General features: G+C 33.7%; 2 protein-coding genes across 11 annotated transcripts in view; one reads left to right on the top strand and one right to left on the bottom strand.

Annotated features, from left to right (window-relative positions):
* Positions 1 to 17732, top strand: part of DNAJC24 (DnaJ heat shock protein family (Hsp40) member C24) — a 91413-nt gene extending 73681 nt beyond the window's left edge. For 2 of the 4 annotated variants that reach the window (XR_003139211.3, XM_025452368.3), the window contains one exon: positions 3731 to 6032. Coding sequence is in view for 3 of the 4 variants with exons in the window: in XM_025452368.3 (XP_025308153.1) it covers positions 3731 to 3807 (77 nt within the window). In the remaining variant the exon portion in view is untranslated. Of the gene's footprint in view, positions 1 to 3730; positions 6033 to 8451; positions 10982 to 14714 lie in introns of those variants that run through there. The other 2 variants (XM_049096673.1, XM_049096674.1) reach the window with 2 other exon arrangements.
* The window catches only part of IMMP1L (inner mitochondrial membrane peptidase subunit 1), an 82610-nt gene that overhangs the window by 12879 nt on the left and 51178 nt on the right, over positions 1 to 18553 (bottom strand). For all 7 annotated transcript variants that reach the window (XM_025452361.3, XM_025452365.3, XM_025452364.3 and 4 more), the window contains 3 exons: positions 12551 to 12684; positions 10892 to 10980; positions 6279 to 6405 (listed from right to left, as the gene is read on the bottom strand). In XM_025452361.3, the coding sequence (XP_025308146.1) occupies positions 6279 to 6405; positions 10892 to 10980; positions 12551 to 12684 (350 nt within the window). The remainder of the gene's footprint in view (positions 1 to 6278; positions 6406 to 10891; positions 10981 to 12550; positions 12685 to 18553) is intronic.

Genomic DNA, 18553 nt, shown 5'->3' with positions numbered 1-18553 from the left:
TGCCAAGCACTACCCACTGAGCATGGAGCCCAACGTGCGGCTCGATCCCACAACCCTGATATCGTGACCTGAGCCAAAATCAAGAGCAGACACTTAACCAACCGAGCCACCCAGGCACCCCATGCATACCTACTTTTACATTTGTTATTCCTCTTTTCTCTTCTTATTTTAGGTAGATGACAGTTTAGTACAGTGAGAATGCTTTCATGTGCTAACATTAAATGAGGCATGGAAACCCACAGAATTTTAACTACTCAAAGCAGTAACACAATAACTTCATTTAGTTGCTTATTTCTTTTTTTTTTTAATTTTTTTTTTAATTTTTATTTATTTATGATAGTCACAGAGAGAGAGAGAGAGAGAGAGAAGCAGGCTCCATGCACTGGGAGCCTGATGTGGGATTCGATCCCGGGTCTCCAGGGCCCAGGCGATCACGCCCTGGGCCAAAGGCAGGCGCCAAACCGCTGCGCCACCCAGGGATCCCTAGTTGCTTATTTCAAAAGACATCTGAACATACTCTACATACATATTCCAGCAGACCACTGTATCAGATTAGGAAGCTACATGACACTTGGAATATATTCTCTTTACTGCCATGAGGAAGAGTCTGTTTCAGACACTTACACTGAGCAGCAGCATTATAATTTCGTCTTCTTAATCTCTCCTTTAGGCAACCTTAAAGTAAAGAGGTCTCCTATAACTTTCAGACAAATAAGCATAAGTATTTTCATTTTACTAAATTACATAATTGCCCTCCTCGACTCACAGCAGTGGCACTGATTTTCCAATTTTGAATGGTTAAAATATACTTAGGTGAACAAAAGTTTCAGGAATACTTCCTACTTTTTCAGCAGAAATGCTGATTTTTTGCATTTGTATATGAATACATATATTCAGACATATTAATAAGGTAAAACATATTCTACAAAATAAGATTCTATAAACTACATGTTATTGTTAAAATATGATTAAAGGAGCAGCTGGGTGGCTCAGTGGTTGAGCATCTGCTTTGGCTCAGGTTGTGATCCCAGCGTCCTGGGATCAAGTCCCGCATCAGGCTCCTTGCAGGGAGCTTGCTTCTCCCTCTGCCTATGTCTCTGTCTCTCTCTGTCTCTCATGGATAAATAAATAAAATCTTTAAAAAAAAAAAAGATTAAATTATTCTGAAAATGTTCAGAGAACACATCAGAAAATTCTTAAGTTGTGGAGGCCTCAAGGATGATTATTTAATGTTAAATATCAGAAGAAAAACACCTCAGAATCATAAACAATAAGTCAAATTTATCTTCAGAATTGTGTTAGCTATAGGATGAAAAAGTCACGTCATCTCCGCAGTGAACCTCACTTTAGCAAAAAAGTAAACATATTTCCTCCACATCAGCTGCAATCAAGGCATTAGCAGTATGCCATGATTGATTATCCTGGGACCCGTTGCTGAGAAATGGATGTGTAGCACAGGTTTTTATCACTACAGTCTGCAAAAAGCAAGTCCCTTGTTTAGATATCCTAGTTGTAATGAGTGACATTATTAGGTAGTTCTTCTATTTAAATGACATAGGATTTAGTGTATCAGCAGCTTATAATAAACAAGCCCTTTCAATCTGATGACTCTTTTCCCTACACATAAGTACTTTTTGTGTTTATAATTCAAGTGGTAATAGAAGACCATATGGTTGTGACTTTTAGCTAAAGTAAATGACATTTAAACAAACAGAAAAACAGCATTAGGATATTCAAGGATTTGAACTATAACCTAAATACACAGTACACATTAAGGGGCTATTAGTGTTACTATATGCACTGACCATTTTCTAATGCTGTCCAATTAGTGAGTTTTTCAGTTTGCTAATCAGTTTTTCAAAAATATTTTCTAACACACTGTCAAACACCTTTATCACTGGCAAATTGCCCCATTTACAACTTTTCCTTTTAAAAACACTGTACCACCAATATATCCTGAGAACATTTAGACAGTTCTTTCTGAAATGTAAAACTGCTTCTATTGCTTCCATCCCTGCCAATAACAATAATGATGTTATAATTAACCTATATATATAGTTTTTAAAAAAGAAAAATTTAAGAAAATGCAAATAGTACAAGAGAGCAGTTCAGAAGTTATTTCAAGAAAAAAAGATATGAATTTGTCTTGCACCACAGTGGTTGCAGCGATGGTGGCAAGATGTGGTCTAATTCTGATTGTATTTAAAAGATATGGTCACCATGATTTGCTAATGGATTAGATGCACAGTGCAAGAAGAAAAAAGGCAAGAAGGACTCCCAAGATTTATAACCTGAGCAAGCAGAAGGATGGAGTTGCTGTTGCTGCAGTGAGGATATGTGTGGGAGGAGCCAGTTTGAGAAAGATCAGGAGTTCGGTTTTGGACATGTTAAGTTGGAAGTACCTGTTATGTACTATGGTGGAGATAGTAGGCAGACTATTAGATATAGGATTCTGGAGTTCGGGAAACAGGTTGTGGCTGACATAAATTTGGGAGTTAGGTAGTATTTAAAACCATGAGACAGGATGAGGCCACCTAATGGGTCAATGTATATGAATGAGAGAAGTTTAAAATATGAACCCTTAGTTACTCTAATGTTGAGAGGAACCAACAAAGGAATCTTAGAAGAAACAAAAAAATAGGCAGAAAACCCAGAGTGTGCAGTCCCCAAAACTAAGTGAAACTAGGTTTTGAGAACAAATATTTCAAATACTAACAAAAGATCAAGTAATATGAGGACTAAAGTTGACTGATGGATAGGAACAGTGGGTACCCGACAAGAAGGGTTTCAGTGAAGTCAAAACCTAACAGAGATGAACTCAAGAAAGAATGTGAAGTTCAGGGCAGGGTCAGTAAGCAGATACAATTCTTTCCTATAGGAAGATGTGGTGTCAAAGGAGTTTGTTTAAATGGGAAGTTTTATAGCACCTTTCTTTGCTGACAGGAACTTACTATATTGCAAAATGCCTAACCTGTACTACCCTAGTGACACTATGGATTAAAGTCATAGCCCTGAACTATAGCACAATATTACCTTCAGAAAAATTATAAAGTGTTCTCTTCATCTTTTCATGAACTTTATAGCAAAATTTCACCATGTTTCCTGAGCCCTGGGCCTATTTTCCATAGGAAAATTGAAACTACATTATACAGGCTTTTATACTGCACTTTGCCTACTGTGCAAATCGACAGGATAATGACCATTTTATGTATTTCCTATTTGCTAAATGCTTCTGCTTCCAACTAAATTATTTTTGGCAAATTAATGGCTTTTAACTTAAAACTGAGGAATTCTTACAGTATAGAAAGGCAGGTTATTCAAGATGTTTGAGCTGAGTATAATGTTTCTTTTGAAAGTCACAAATTAAGCTCATATCCTAGTAGCCAATACTTAGCCCATAACCCAAGGTAAGAATTATTGGCCTCAATACCATTGAAACGAGCAAAACCCATTGCAATAGCACCTGATAAGGACTGCTTAGTTTCCAAATGCTTAATGTAAAAAATAAATCATGGTTTTTAAGTGTTGCTGCCACATGGACTTTTAGAACTCCAGAATGAATAAAATGGTTCCACATCACTTAACCAATGATCGGTTTATATTCTTTTTTGCCAACTTAGGAACAATGCTATTTCTTTCATATGCTAAATTCTATGTTCTAAGTTCCAAATGACAATTTTGGTGTTTTGCTTTCTGAAGCACCTACTTAGGAGAATAATTTTTTTTTTAGGAGCGGGAGGAGGACCTGGAATTCAAAACACATTTAATATTCATCTTTACCAAGCAACTCAATCAAGATCTGAATAGTAATGTCTTCATCATAAATAACAATGATTTTTCTAAGAGGATACATAGGTAAGGGAAAGAAACCTATTTCATAAAATATATGAAAGCACCAGTGTGCTTCAGAGATAGCTGAAAAAGGGAAACCTCTAGAGGGGGAGACCCTGCAAAGGTTTGGATATCTCTTCAGAATGCTCCAAACTTGGATGAATTTTTGTTATAAATCACCTTGATTAATGGAACACATTTGCTAAAGTGGTTCTGTAATAACTACACAATTCTTATTGCTCAAAAACCCAGCCTAGAAAAACTGGTGGAGGCAGAAAAGCCTTCAAAAAATCACTGGCTTTTCTTTTAGGACCAATACTGTCCCTGATCAGAAATAGTTCCTTTTCTTTTTAAAAAATAATGAAAACAAATATATTTTAAGGGAAGTACAATTTGATGAGATGGGAGCATAAATAATAATAATAATCGAGTAGAGGATATTTTGGGAGAGGTAGTAGTAGCATGGTAAAGAGTACAAATTCTGGATGGAGCCAGGTCACTTGTGTTTGAATTATAACTTTTTCTCACTAACTGTTTGAAGCTGGACAGTCTATTTAACCTTCTGTTGTCCAGTTTTCCCATCTGTCAAATACTACTATTACTACGTATCTCAGTGGATTGCTGTTGTGATGATGATAAATAAATTAACCTTTGTGAAGAGTTTCAACAGTATCTGGTACCGATGAAGCATATAAGTGTTGGCCAATAGTATTACAATTATGTCAGTCACTTGTAAACATGTAAACCCAAGTGAACGGAATATATCTAGAACAATATGGCAGTGTCTTAATTTATCCACTCACTGAACATAAAAACTAGATGAATATTTTCCTTAAAAACAGAATATTCAAAAAAATTTACATCTTGTAGTCCTTTGTCTTATCAGATTACTTAGCAAATATCTAATCCCCTGATATTCTTCTAATAACTCTTAAAAAGAAAACAAGAATTGTGTGGTGTTTAAGTACACAGATAGTAGGTGCTATATCATTTATATGTTTTGTTATTCTATCTATTGACAAAATTATTTCTGGTATCAAGCATATGCTTGTTACTAAAATAACTTAAAAGTGACTAGAATGTCTCATGAAATGTTGAGAGTCATATGAAGGTGAAACCATTATGTAAAATTCTGTCATTTTTGAAAAATAACAGGATATAGTGTCCATGATAAAGGTCACAGAAAAAATAGGTTACCTGATACCACACTACAACCTTCAACATTATCATCATCAGCTAACAGTTACTAGTATGTTTAGCACTGTGGTAATAAACATTAAAAACATTTGCACTGCTGAACCATAGTCTATTATGGATGGTACATAAATAATAGATTTAATAATCTATTGATCAGACTTACAAGGCAATCAGAGGCTATTATAGTTCAAAATAAATACACAATGATCGAGACAATTTAACTCAATTATTTGCTTATGTTGGGGACGAAGATAAAGTTAGTTAATAGGTGTAACAGCTACATCAATAATTTGAGAGTGACAGAAAACTTAAAGAAAAGTAAAAAAATAAGATATAAAATTATTAAAGTAAGACAAATATACACAGTAAACAAAAGCCCACCCTCCCGGGTCACGGCAGCTGTGTGATTGGTGAGAGAAGCTAACATTACGTCTGCTCTTCACTCCTCCATCCTGCCACTCTTGCTCTCTTTTTCTAACTGGATAGTCAAGTTGACTAGACCAAGGTATAATTTCTATCCTAAAAATTAGAGTAGGATTTAAAAAAACTAAACTGTAGACTTTGATTCTACCATATTTGCCACTAACAAGTCAGTGGAAAAATTTTCTAAGCCAGGATCCCGTTGGCATTTAGCTGGCACGTCTCCTTTGTCTTCTCCAATCTGACAATTTGTATCTTTCCTTATTTATCATAATCTTGACATTTTTGAAGAGTATTAGTCAGCTATGTTGCAGGATGACACTTAGGATTTTTCTGATGTTTTCTCATGATTAGACTGAGGTTTCATTTACTTTTGTAGAAATGCCACAAAAGTGAGAATACCCTTCCTAGTGCTTCATTTCAGGGGCTACCTTATGTTGATATGTCTTTTTATTGGTGAAACTAACTTCGATCACTCAATTAAGGTGGTGTCTGCCAGTTTTTCTTCTACTACTATTTGTCCCTTTGTAATAAATATCTCAGATACTTTGAAACTGTGCAAATAAACTTTTCTTAAACTTTGACCAATATTTTGACATCCACTGGAGAATCTTGCCTGCAACAATTATTATTGAGATAGTTATATAGAGTTTTAAAAGAAACTAAAATATATAAAATATAACAGCCAAACTGTTCTTGATACAAACATACTTAAATTCTACTGAATGCAGCATATTAACTTATATTCAAGATGTGAACTGCAGTTATTTTCTTTTGTCAGTGTGTTCAGTTGATGTTGATCAGTGAATAATAATTAAAATGTTACTTACATAATTATGGCTTTTAAAGAAATCTGATGGACTACTGGTGAGGATTTTGTCTCCTTCCAAACCAATTACTCTTTTACAAATGTTTGATTTTGGATCACTCGGGCTTTTTGCAATCACAATGTCACCTCTGAGGGGGAAAAAAGTCAAAGAAATGTCAGTGTTAAGCATAAACACATGGATGACACTAGTAGAATACTTTTATAACTTAAACAAAGTCACACCCCTTATCCTCTCACATATTGACCCTCTCATACATTTACCAGCTTTGAGAACCCTTGTCACTGAGTTTTACAGTGATGGTTAGAATCCAACAAGAGTGGTGGAAAAGTTATTAGAAGATTTTAAAATTTCTGGTAATTCTGTAACAACTATCTTCTTGTACTGTATCCACTATGTCTTACTTCTGTATCAAATTTTTTAGAACCAAAATCATACAAAAGCAATTCCACATAAGTACCACCAAATTAAGTAAATTTACTGTCCAGCAATTAATACTGATTGACTCCAGGGCACAAAAAAACACAGTAACATCATAAATATTTCGCTAGAGCTTAAAGAATGGAAGAGTTACAGCATATAAGAATCCATAATAATTTACAGTATAGTAAAAAAATACCTTAATTTTGAGGAACAACATCAGAAGACACAACCAAATAAAATGCTAAAAAGCTGCCCAAACATATACTACAAAAAATAAATTGATAATTGTTGGTATATCAAATGTGTAATACCAACATGGGGGGGTATGATTACATGTAGAAGGCATGATTCATGGAAGAACTAACAATATACATGGATTAGAAGAATAAGAAAGATCTTTAAAAGTGTAAATGAAAAAAAAAGTGTAAATGAAGGAGACAAAATAGGAATAAGTGCACCAACCAAATAGAACACAACATTCTTTCTGCAAAAAATGAGTAGTAAATGAATTCTCATGACTAACACACATATTTGAAAGGATTTAATTATTTGTGTTATCTGTACATAGTTCCAGAATAATTTGATGTTACTTATAATAAAAGGTGCATATATCAAAATATCAAAAAACATATAACTAAAAGGAAAGTGACAGTCAAATCGGAAACCTAGTTATTAGTAGAACTACCCTACGACCCAGCAATTGCACTTCTGGGGATTTACCCCAAAGATACAGATGCAGTGAAATGGCAGGACACCGGCACCCCAGTGTTTATAGCAGCAATGTCCACAATAGCCAAACTGTGGAAGGAGCCTCGGTGTCCATCGAAAGATGAATGGATAAAGAAGATGTGGTCTATGTACACAATGGAATATTCCTCAGCCATTAGAAACGATGAATACCTACCATTTGCTTCAATGTGGATAGAACTGGAGGGTATTTTTTTTTTTTTTTTTTTGGTAAAGATTTTATTTATTCATGAGAGATACAGAGAGAGAGAGGCAGAGACACAGGCAGAGGGAGAAGCAGGCTCCATGCAGGGAGCCCCATGCAGGACTCGATCCTGGGACTTCAGGATCACGCCCTGGGCCAAAGGCAGGCACTAAACTGCTGAGCGACCCAGGCATCCCAGAACTGGAGGGTATTATGCTGAGTGAAGTAAGTCAATCGGAGAAGGAAAAACATTGTATGGTCTCATTCATTTGGGGAATACAAAAAATAGTGAAAGGGATTAAAAGGGAAAGAGAGAAAATGAGTGGGAGATAGAGAGGGAGACAGGACATGGGAGACTCCTAACTCTGGGAAACCAACAAGGGGTAGTAGGAGGGGAGGTGGGTGGGGGGATGGGGTGGCTGGGTGACGGGCACTCAGTCGGGGCACTTGACGGGATGATCACTGGGTATTATGCTATATGTTGGCAAATTGAACTCAATAAAAAAATATACAAAAAAAAAAAAGAAACCTAGTTATTGCTACATATAAGTATTAACAAGAGTTCTAAACTTTTTGGTAGCCAAGTCAAAATGAAAATCTGATTAATTACATGGGAATCATTAACTAAAAAAGTTTAGTTTGGGAGGTAAAACAAAATCGTCTTAAGCAACTAAATCAAAGATGAATATACAAGACGGATTCCTATGTAAGGTAATATAAGATACCATCTTCCTCTGAAATTTTACAGTAATAGTAGTCACTGGAATGATACTTTATGGTTAGAGTTGAAGGCTTTAAAACACTAAATTCTATTATTTGCAGGTAATACAGGCTGCTCTTTTTTTTTGAAATGGGACAAACTAGTCTCTTTACAATCAAATGGAACCATGCCAATGGAACTTTCAGATGAACAAGTGTGCAAAGTTTGTAACATACTAAACAAAGTTGATTTTGGCTTGCTTTGGGGAAAGAAATGTTTTCTGAGAGTGTTTTATTCAGGTTATGTTTTGTAACAAATCAATACGATCCTTAAAACAAATTCTGCACTTGCATGGCAACATAAAAATCATAATTAAGTCAAAGTGTTTTTTAAAAAGTTAATTTTTTAAAATGTTTTATTTTTTAATTTTATTTTTTTTAAATTTTAAGTAGGCTCCACACCCAACATGAGGCTTGAACTCACAACCCTGAGATTAAAAGTCACATACTCTACCTACTGAGACAGCCAGGGCCCCTCAGTCAAGGTGTTTTTACAGAAATCAATATTAATGTAGACTATATTTCTAGTGGCATAACTAGATATAAATACAGAGCTTAGATCAAAGTAATTATTCCTTGGTTTCTCAACTCTTTCAAATAGGGTTTTAAAAGGAACTTAATAGACTGAAAATTTAGATTTTCTTTTCTCATTTATAGTTATAAACATGCTTATTATCATACTAAATTGTAAGCTTTCATAAAGAGTCAGTATCTTATTCAGTCATCTTAACATTCTGTGTACTTCGTATCTTATAAATTAGGTGCTCATTACCTATTTGGTTAAAGAATAAGTAGTAATTTTATGATCATTTAAGATATGAATGTTCTGTTCATTTAACTGAAGAGATCCATGTGCTTTAGATACCAGGTATGCAGACTTTCATTTTGCCTAAATGTTTGGCTATTCTAGCTTTAGAAACAAGCAGCTAGCTAATCAATCTCTTGCCATGGGTCAAAGATTCCCCTGAAATCTTAGTTCTGTACTGCAGATAAAAAGAATCCTCAGAACAGTAATATTTTTAAAGTTGAAGTTACTAGTTGACTCCCCTGATTGTAAAAGTTACTTGGTATATCTCATATAAATGCCAGATTTTAAGCTGTCCTTCAACGTAAGGGCCTCCTGAACGAATAGAATACAAAATGAAACCCTCAAAGAATCTCAATTTACTGAATGTAGTTATTTATATTACTCATCTGAATGCAAAGAGAATCTATTTTTAAAAGGATGATATTGAGTTGTTCATTCAAAATCAAAAGGATGATATTAAGTTACTCATTCAAAAATTTAGCCAACAAGTTCAGCTCCTTGTTACGGATGCTCAAGGACTATGAGTAAAATCATGTCATTAGGATGGAAAACAGCAGTTTATTTTCATGCTACAGTGATGCTAGGTCTCCGGTTAATCCAAAGACTGCATGTAGTAGTTTGGATATAAGTTAAAAAGAAAAAACACAACCTGTTATGTATGTGTTAGTTTATAAACAAATAACTATCAATTAGGTATCTTGAAGTTGTTAAGAGGAAAAGATCTGAAGGAGAATTTTACCTAGGGATGATGCTAGACTATATAGCCTTACCAAGAGATAACTTCTATCTACAAAATCTAAGATGCAAGAACAGTTTTATACTATTCTTGATGATTTTTCAGTAATGCAAAACGGACTATATAGAAAAGGCAAATAATGAAAGAGGAGTGCTTAAACCTACTCCTGCCATAAGCTAAATACCAATTCAAATGATTCAAATTTGGAGTTTATGGAAATGAAGGGGTGGTATTGTTTTTTTCAAAATTATGAAAAACTAACGAACCCCAAAATTTTAGGGAATCAGAGAGGTGCCCTTTAGAAAATACATTAAATTTCTAATACTTGACATTCATTCAGAAGGAATAATATATAGTTAAGCAGGATAAACAGTATCACAGGGACTGGAAACACCATTTAGAACAGGATTTTAAAAAATTTAGTGGCAAACAGTATTTGTCAGTTTTTCAACTTAATTAATCAGGAACTCAGAATAGATAAGCTCCCTGGCTCCCAGCTATAGATGGTGCTATAGTCTAAAAATCATCAAGTGCTCATCATAAGCTGTGAAGAATAAAATGGTCATCAACAGAAATTCAGTGTTATTTTAAAAATTTAAAAACCAATCACTGATTGGGTATGTGATATAGTTCCAAAGTCTCTAGGTTCTTTACTCAAAACACTGTAGAGCCAGCCCCAACAAAAAATAAAGTAGGCTTGAATGTACATTATAAAAGGGTCTGCTACTCTATTTTAGCCAATAATGCAAGGGACATAATGAGTGAGAAGGCTGTTCATGTTTACAGAAACCATTAAAATTTCTCGAACTGAGAGAAAAATACTTGAATCAAAATTTTAACCAGCTGGTCATTAATTTGGTTATTTACAAAGGGTTTTTATAGTTTTTATTTACTGCAGGAAAGGCACAATGTATTTACACGTTTTCACTATAACTTTAACATCTATGACAGAAATTTACCTTTGGATACCATAAAAATGTCGACTAAGATTTTCTGCAAAGACAATATCTGAATTTTGAATTGTAGGCTCCATTGATGGTCCAGAACACTGAAAAGAGAGGTAATTTTTAAATTTGAATAGAAACACTTTTTAAATATAACAAATCATCTGCGCAAGCTTCTAAGAAAGAAAATCAAACAAATGTTCTTCAAGCTTGGAGGATGATTTCTACTTTGGCAGCTTCTACATAAGTTCAACTCTACAGTAGCCACCAAATCTGGAAACACAGGCAAAAATATTAAAAATGGTTTACTGAGAATACATTACAATACATGAATAAATATCTATGTTTCCAAATTTTGACCATCCTGTATAATGTAAGCTCCATGAGGTTAGGACCTTATCACTCATGTTCCCAGATATATAACCAATGCCAAATATAGTGCTTGGCATAAAGCTGATACTCAGTAAATATTTGAATAAATAAGTGATTTATTTATCTTCTTGCTATTATAAATATCAAGTGCCCATGATGGTAATTTATTAAGTAATATCATACCATTCTCAATAAGTTCATGCCTAGAGTTCTCTTCCAAGAGAATAGCTTACTCATTTGATGGGCTGCAGCTTATTTTTTCTATTGAAAATAAGTGGCATAATGAGATGCACTTTAAAGACTTTCTATTAATATGCGTTAAAACAACCATCTGCATATATACCGCAAAACTGTAATAAATGATCACTGCCACTTAAAATATAGCAGTCTCCATTGATTTCACTTAGGTGTTGATAAAACGTTTTACTCAAAACCTCCAACTGAGGCAGAAATGACAAAGAACACATGAAAATTTATGTTTGCTACCTCTGTAGCCCACTCACTGGAAGTACCAGTGTAAATCTAAAAAAACAAAGAGGAGACCTTCACTTAAATATATTTGCATTTCTCCAGCTAAACCTGAAGTTGTATGACTTTGAATCCCTTACGGGAAACCTGATAAAAATAGCAATACCACCAACAAAACTCACTCAGTGGACACTGGATTTATTCTTTCATTTGCATGACAAAAGATAAGTAGTCACAGTTGACAGATTTATGATGCAACATTAAGAAAAAGTATTGGTCGGGGGGCAGCCTTAACATTTTAATATTGACACCAAGCAGAACATTTATTTTAATTATAGTTAAACACAACTGGTTAAAAGCAGGAGTTTTGAAAACTGGAGAATCTGTGTTGAAATTCCAAATCTACTTACTAACTGTGGAACCTGGAGCAGGTTACTGAAGCTTTCTGAGCCACAGTTTCCTCACATGTACAATGGATTTCTAATAAGTATTTCACAGAGTAGAAAAGATTAAATGAGTTAATAAAAATAAAACATCAAACATCACTGGAACACAGTAAGTAGAATTCAGTAAATGATAAAAACTATTATTGTCAGATTATTAATAGGGCCCCTGTCAGAAACAGAATACAAAACCATATTTGAGTTATTGGTTCTTAATTTTTTACAAGTGCTAATTCCAACACAGTCTCTTACATCCCAAAATTTAGAAAGATTATAACAGTCACATTTTATTCATTAAATGAATTCAATTAAAATAAAGGAAAAACACATTTTCCTTCAACTAAAAAAGCACATATTTAAAATTATTGTTTTCTTTTATGTAAAAACTTACCATGACAACACCACCAACGTATTCAAAAGCACAATGAGCTATACAGCCATACTGAATAGTATAGCCAACAAGTCGAAAGGTTTTTCCCAGAACACCACGAAGCATAGTTCTATGCAGACTCTGCCACCATTGGCCTGATGGTAAATTTCAAAAAGTTTCATAATCAATACTATTTAAAGACACTTAAGAAATAGCTCTAATGTAAAATAGTAACAATCACCCAGAATGTACTAAATGCCTAATACAGTTTGGTGCAGAAAAGCAGGAGCTTATTTTCATTTGTCCTAGCGATATTTTAAATGGCAAATTATAACCACTTAACATTTCGATCTACTGAACAGAGATTATATTCAGATGATATCAGTGGGTTTATATATAAATTAGATAACTAGTATGTCCTGATTTTATTTCCTTTCATGCTTTGATTTTTTTTCTTACTATTAATACAGATACCTAAGAAAAGATATTAACTCCTTCAAAGTACTAATAATAGTTTCTCATATTGTTGCCGGCTACACTGTATCAGTTCTTGCCATAACATGACATAAAAGAGAAAGCACTAGAATAAAAGAGAAAAGCACTAGTATATGGAAATTCAAGTATTAAATTGATACTTTCATTAACTTATGTGATTTTCAAAGACTTACTTAACCTCACTGGGCCTGGAAATAATATCTTACAGATTGATTCTGGGAATCAAATTCAATAACATGTCAAAGTGCTGTGTAAATTGTAAAGTTATATTCAACTGTCAGCTATTGACTTTTGATACAATGAACACATGAATACTATCAAACAACATAAGGAACCCTATAAAGATATTAAAGCTACATAAAAATTAATATTATTCATCTAAAAATATTCCTAGTAATCTGTCCCTTCCTATTTACCTGTTACAACTATGTTTCAAGAATTTAAAAAAAAAAAATTTTTTTTTTTTTTCAACTAATGGCCTAAGGTGTAGGTCTAGGCAACTATGCACTGTTCTCAGATCAAATTTACTGAAACAAATAAATAATAATATGTAACATTTGCTCAATACTTGATATATGTCAGGCTTTACAAATTAACCTCTGCAGATAATATTACCATCCTCATTTTATAGATAAGAAAAAGGAGCCTGAGAATAGTAAACTTATGTACTCAACATCACAAAGTTGGAAAATGATGGAGGTCAAGAAATTAATCATTATGTTACACTTATTCCTATATTACTCCCCTGCTCCCATAACCTTGATGGCTCTCTGTCGGATGCAGTACAGAGTACTTAGACTCATTTTCAGGATCCATGACAGGTGGCTCCCATCCCATCCTCAGTTTCCAACCTTATCTTCCTTGATACTCTTATATGACCTGACTACTCAATCATACTTGTCTGTTCTTCAAGTAAACTTGGCCAGTGAACACTTATTTATGCCCACACTCATGCCTGGAATATTCTTCATGACATCCATCACCTATCTAATTTGCAACTCTTCTCCAAATGCTCTCAACAGATGAGATTTTCTTCTCTTCTGGGTTCCCGTGATCTTAAGGTTAATTTTTAAAAATATATAGCACTGAGAGCACTGTTTCTAAAGTTGTTCTGTCTCAATTTGTAACCTGGCTCTATCATATTTTAGTTGTGAGACCTTCAGGAGGTTATTATACCTCTGTGAATTTCAGTGTCTTTATCTGTAAAATGGACTTAATACCAATACCTATCTAAGAGAGTTAGGATTACATGTGACCAGACAAGTAATCTGTGTTGCAGAGTATTTCAATAAATTCTAGTTACTGTATCATTCACTTGGCAATCCATATATGTTCTATAACCTCATAACATTAGTTGTTTTTCAAAGTACTTAAGTTTCTTGCGAAGTAATCTTTAAATAATAGAATTTTACAGCCTACAGCATAGAACTATGTCTTTTATTAGTGTTATATTACTTATTAGTGTTCATTCACCTATTAAATATTTACTGTCTCCTTCTCTAACAAGTCTTTCTTGGCACCCTCCCAAGAAATATTATTTATGCTTTATGTCACTCACCTTCCTTAGGCAAACACTGATTATATAACGCATATTACCACACTATATTGTTTGTATCTTTTTCTCTTATTATTCTACATTTGTTTATATGTCTTTGAGCAGTTACTGTGCTCATCATCTTTGAATCCACAGGGCCTACTAAAGAAGACAGTAAATAGAAGACTTATCTGAGGAATTTTGAACCCAATCTCCTATACCTTCTGTATCTTCATTATTATAGAATGGTTATAATGTTCAAAATGATGAGAAGACTGCTGAGATTTTTGGTTAATGAAGAGACTTTTTTTTAAAGGTTTTATTTATTTATTCATGAGAGACACAGGTTGAGAGATTGAGAAATTGAGAGAGAGAGAGAGAGAGAGAGAGAGAGAGAGGCAGAGACACAGGCAGAGGGAGAAGCAGGCTCCATACAGAGAGCCTGACATGGGGCTCGATCTCAGTCTCCAGGATCACTCCATGGGCTGAAGGCAGCGCTAAACTGCTGAGCTACCCGGGATGCCCTGAAGAGACATGTTAATGTCATATTCACGGACAAAAGAAATTGTCAGTAACATTTTAAAAAGTCTTCTCATTAAATCATTCAGGTAATATGAAAAATAACTCCTCTCATCAGGAGAAAAAAGGAATTTGGTTCAGTTATAACTGGTACACTTTAAAAATTAATTTTTAGAGCTCAAAAAAGTGCTTTTTAAAAATAATACTTCAAAATTGAAAGTCTTAAACACTCTTAAGAAAAATAATGAAAAAATAAACTTAATTTTATCTACTTTGCTCCAACATTAAATCAGGGAAAAGTGGGATAAGTCCTATAGCTTATCTCTGAAGATGTAATCTATGATAATAAATCCTAAAAAAGTAGTGGAATGGAGATTACATTTGAAAACTAAAATAAAAATGGGCTTTACTGGTATTAAAGAGGAGACATTATTAAACAAGAGGAAACATATGGCACTTACCAAGAAGCTGTTGCTAATACAGGTAGAAAGTGAATTTAGAGGATAAATCACTTAACAGTCCACCAAAATTTAAAATTTGGATTATGCAGTAGAATCCACTTGGTTAAAAAAAATACTCAAAAATACAAAGATGCTGTAACTATTTAATGCTTCTGATTCACTGAGAAGGCTTGTTATTAACTCCCATTCAGAAGTTATTGGGCAATAAAGCCTTTTTTTATGACACAGACAATGCCCAACTCCCAATACAATGTTTGTAATGAAACTGTCTCATAAAATAATAAAATTAACAGATTAAAGTGATCAGAAGAAAGAAGTTAACACTTTTCTTCTCTATAGATAATGGCAACAGGATGGAGTTGAAGTATCTAATATTACTTTCGCTATTAGTTTCATAAGGGGAAAAGAGAGCTATGAAGTTATTTAGAGAGAAATCTGAGAATAAAAACTATTTGGTCTTGTATTTTACAAGTGCATTGAGAAACACTATGAGAAATGCTAAAACTGAGAATAAGAGCTGATAGTTTTTAAGAGTAATCTCAGAGTGGAAAGTAGCACTCATATACAATATAGATAAGCCACACACTGCTGGCACTTAGTAGACTTACTAGGAAAAAAAAAAGCTTTTTAATCTTAAATCTTTAATCTGCAATCCTCTGGTTTACAGTTATTTCAAAGGTCCACGAATCTGTATGTGCCTATGTGCACTGGGTTAACTTCTGCTTGTCCCTTCAGGTTCACTCTCCACCCTTCTTCATACTACTCTCTGGGCTTGGAAAACTGACCTATCACAGCACTCCGGTTCCCTTTAGTTGAACTCCAGCAGGAAGTCAAAGGAAGGAGGAGTTAGGTATTTTCCTGGTTCCTTACCTATGGTATCTTCTAAGTCTGGCTATGTCTTTGGACCAAAGGCAGTCTGCTAGGCAGTAATCGCTCTTCTAGGTTCCTGTAACTCCTCCTTTCTTTCCCTGGTCCTTTCAAGCTTATGAATGAAAACAGATTCACTGATACTGGGTCTTGTGCTATCCCTGGTGATTCTCCAATAACCTGCACACTCCTTTTAGTTTCTGTAAATAAACTTTTCTTAAATTATTCTACTTTGAGTGTGTCAGCTGTGTTCCCTGATGGCACCCTGATGATACATCACTTGCCAAAAAAAAAAAAACAAAAAACAACAAAAAACAAAAACAACCCCTCATTTGTATAAGTTTACAATATTTGATATTAATGAAGGAATTCTCATAAGCAGGCATTTGCAACATTGCTGATGGGTATGCAAAACAGACAACCCCCAAGAAGAGGAATGTGGCTATTGTAATGACATATACATTTTACTCTCTGACCCAACCATCCCACTTTTAGGAATTATCCAAAAAAATACAATTCCATAATTCAAACATCATGTGCACAAGATTCTTTATACTAGCATTATCTGAAATAGCAAAATCAGAAACAAGTCAAATACACATACACAGAAAACAGATTGACTAAATTATGGTAAATCCACACAAAGGAGTTCTATACACTTCGTTGGGGGAGAAGAGTTCTATGAGCTGATATGAAATGATTTCTAAAATAAACTACTTGGGGATAAAAAGACAAGGTATAATAATTATATATAGTAACTTATCATTTCTGGAAAAAGAATTTTTTTCAAAAAGAAAGTAAACCAGAAAATAATCAAAATGGTTACATTTATAAAGGGAGTAGGAGGTGGGAACAGTGTGAAAGGCATAAGGATGAATATACCTGTGAATATAGTTCTGAGCCAAATGCTTTACATAGTAAAAGAAAAAGTAGGAGTAAACAAAATGATTTAAAAAGAGAATTTTAAAATTGAAAACAAATAAAAATAAGCCTATCTGTATACTCAAAATGCCAAAAGTACCAAACAGAAGAAGTAATTCAAGTATTTTTTAACACAGTATAGAGTCCAAAGGTAAAAAAAAAAAAAAAAAAAAAGAATTGTAAATGACATCTTAGACTTTCCTTAGTAGGTTTGTTGTTTCTTTTACATATATTTCAGATGCTACAAATGAATAAATAAATTACTGGAAATAAGATTCTCCATATTGTAGAGAAAGAAACTAGAAATATGGAATATGAGAAGTTAGAGATGAGCTGGAGGTATAAAAACAAATTTATTTGTTTGTTTAAAAACACGCTTATTTAAATAAAGAAATATGTGCATGTATGTGTCTGCCTGCCTATATTAAATATCATCCTAGCTCTGACCACTGAAAAGAAGCAATGACACTGCAGAAGTAATGAGCACACTCAGCACTCAGATTTTTTTGTTTCCAAATATCATTTCCAACAGGAGAAATAGTTTAGGGCAGAACAATCTTGTGCCAGAAAGCAAGTATGTGCTCAAAGACAAATGCAAATATAAGAACCATTTTAAAGGGTCTCCCACTGGCCAAATGTGGGATTAAAAAAAAATTAATAACAGTACTGAATAATATCAGATTTTAAAATAAAATCTAGAGTATATAATAATTTTTTGAAAAAAGATGTATGTGTTGGAGACAGGAAAAGTTCTTTATCAAAAAATGGCAGCTAATAAATATAGAGGGAATAATAAAACTACTACCAATATAATAATTGATTCAGGCAAGGGTCATTAATAGATGCTAAAAATTACTGGGTGAAAGGCTGTTGGTAAACCAGATACAGAAAGCATTAAAGTAGATAATTTATCATTTAGAAATAAAATACCTTTACATGAAGAGATCTGGCAAACATTATCTTAACTAGGTGAGCAAATCTAGCTGCAAATATAAACAGTACAAACTGATAGGATGTAGCTTTCTGACATGATGCAATGACAAGTACATCATCATCTGTGTACTATTCTTGCCAAAAATGTGTAACCTAAATCTAATTATGAATAATCAGATATATCCATTCCATACATCCCTTGTGATCATTCTATAAGACAACAACTCGAACTCTTAAAAAATATAAGTTTAATGAAAGAAAAAAATAATAAGACTACCAGTTTAATTACAAAAA

The sequence above is a fragment of the Canis lupus genome, chromosome 18, assembly GCF_003254725.2.
Source record: "Canis lupus dingo isolate Sandy chromosome 18, ASM325472v2, whole genome shotgun sequence".
Taxonomy (NCBI): Eukaryota; Metazoa; Chordata; class Mammalia; order Carnivora; family Canidae; genus Canis; species Canis lupus.
Note: the sequence above shows the minus strand (reverse complement) of the source record. Positions and strands in the feature narration are given on the sequence as shown.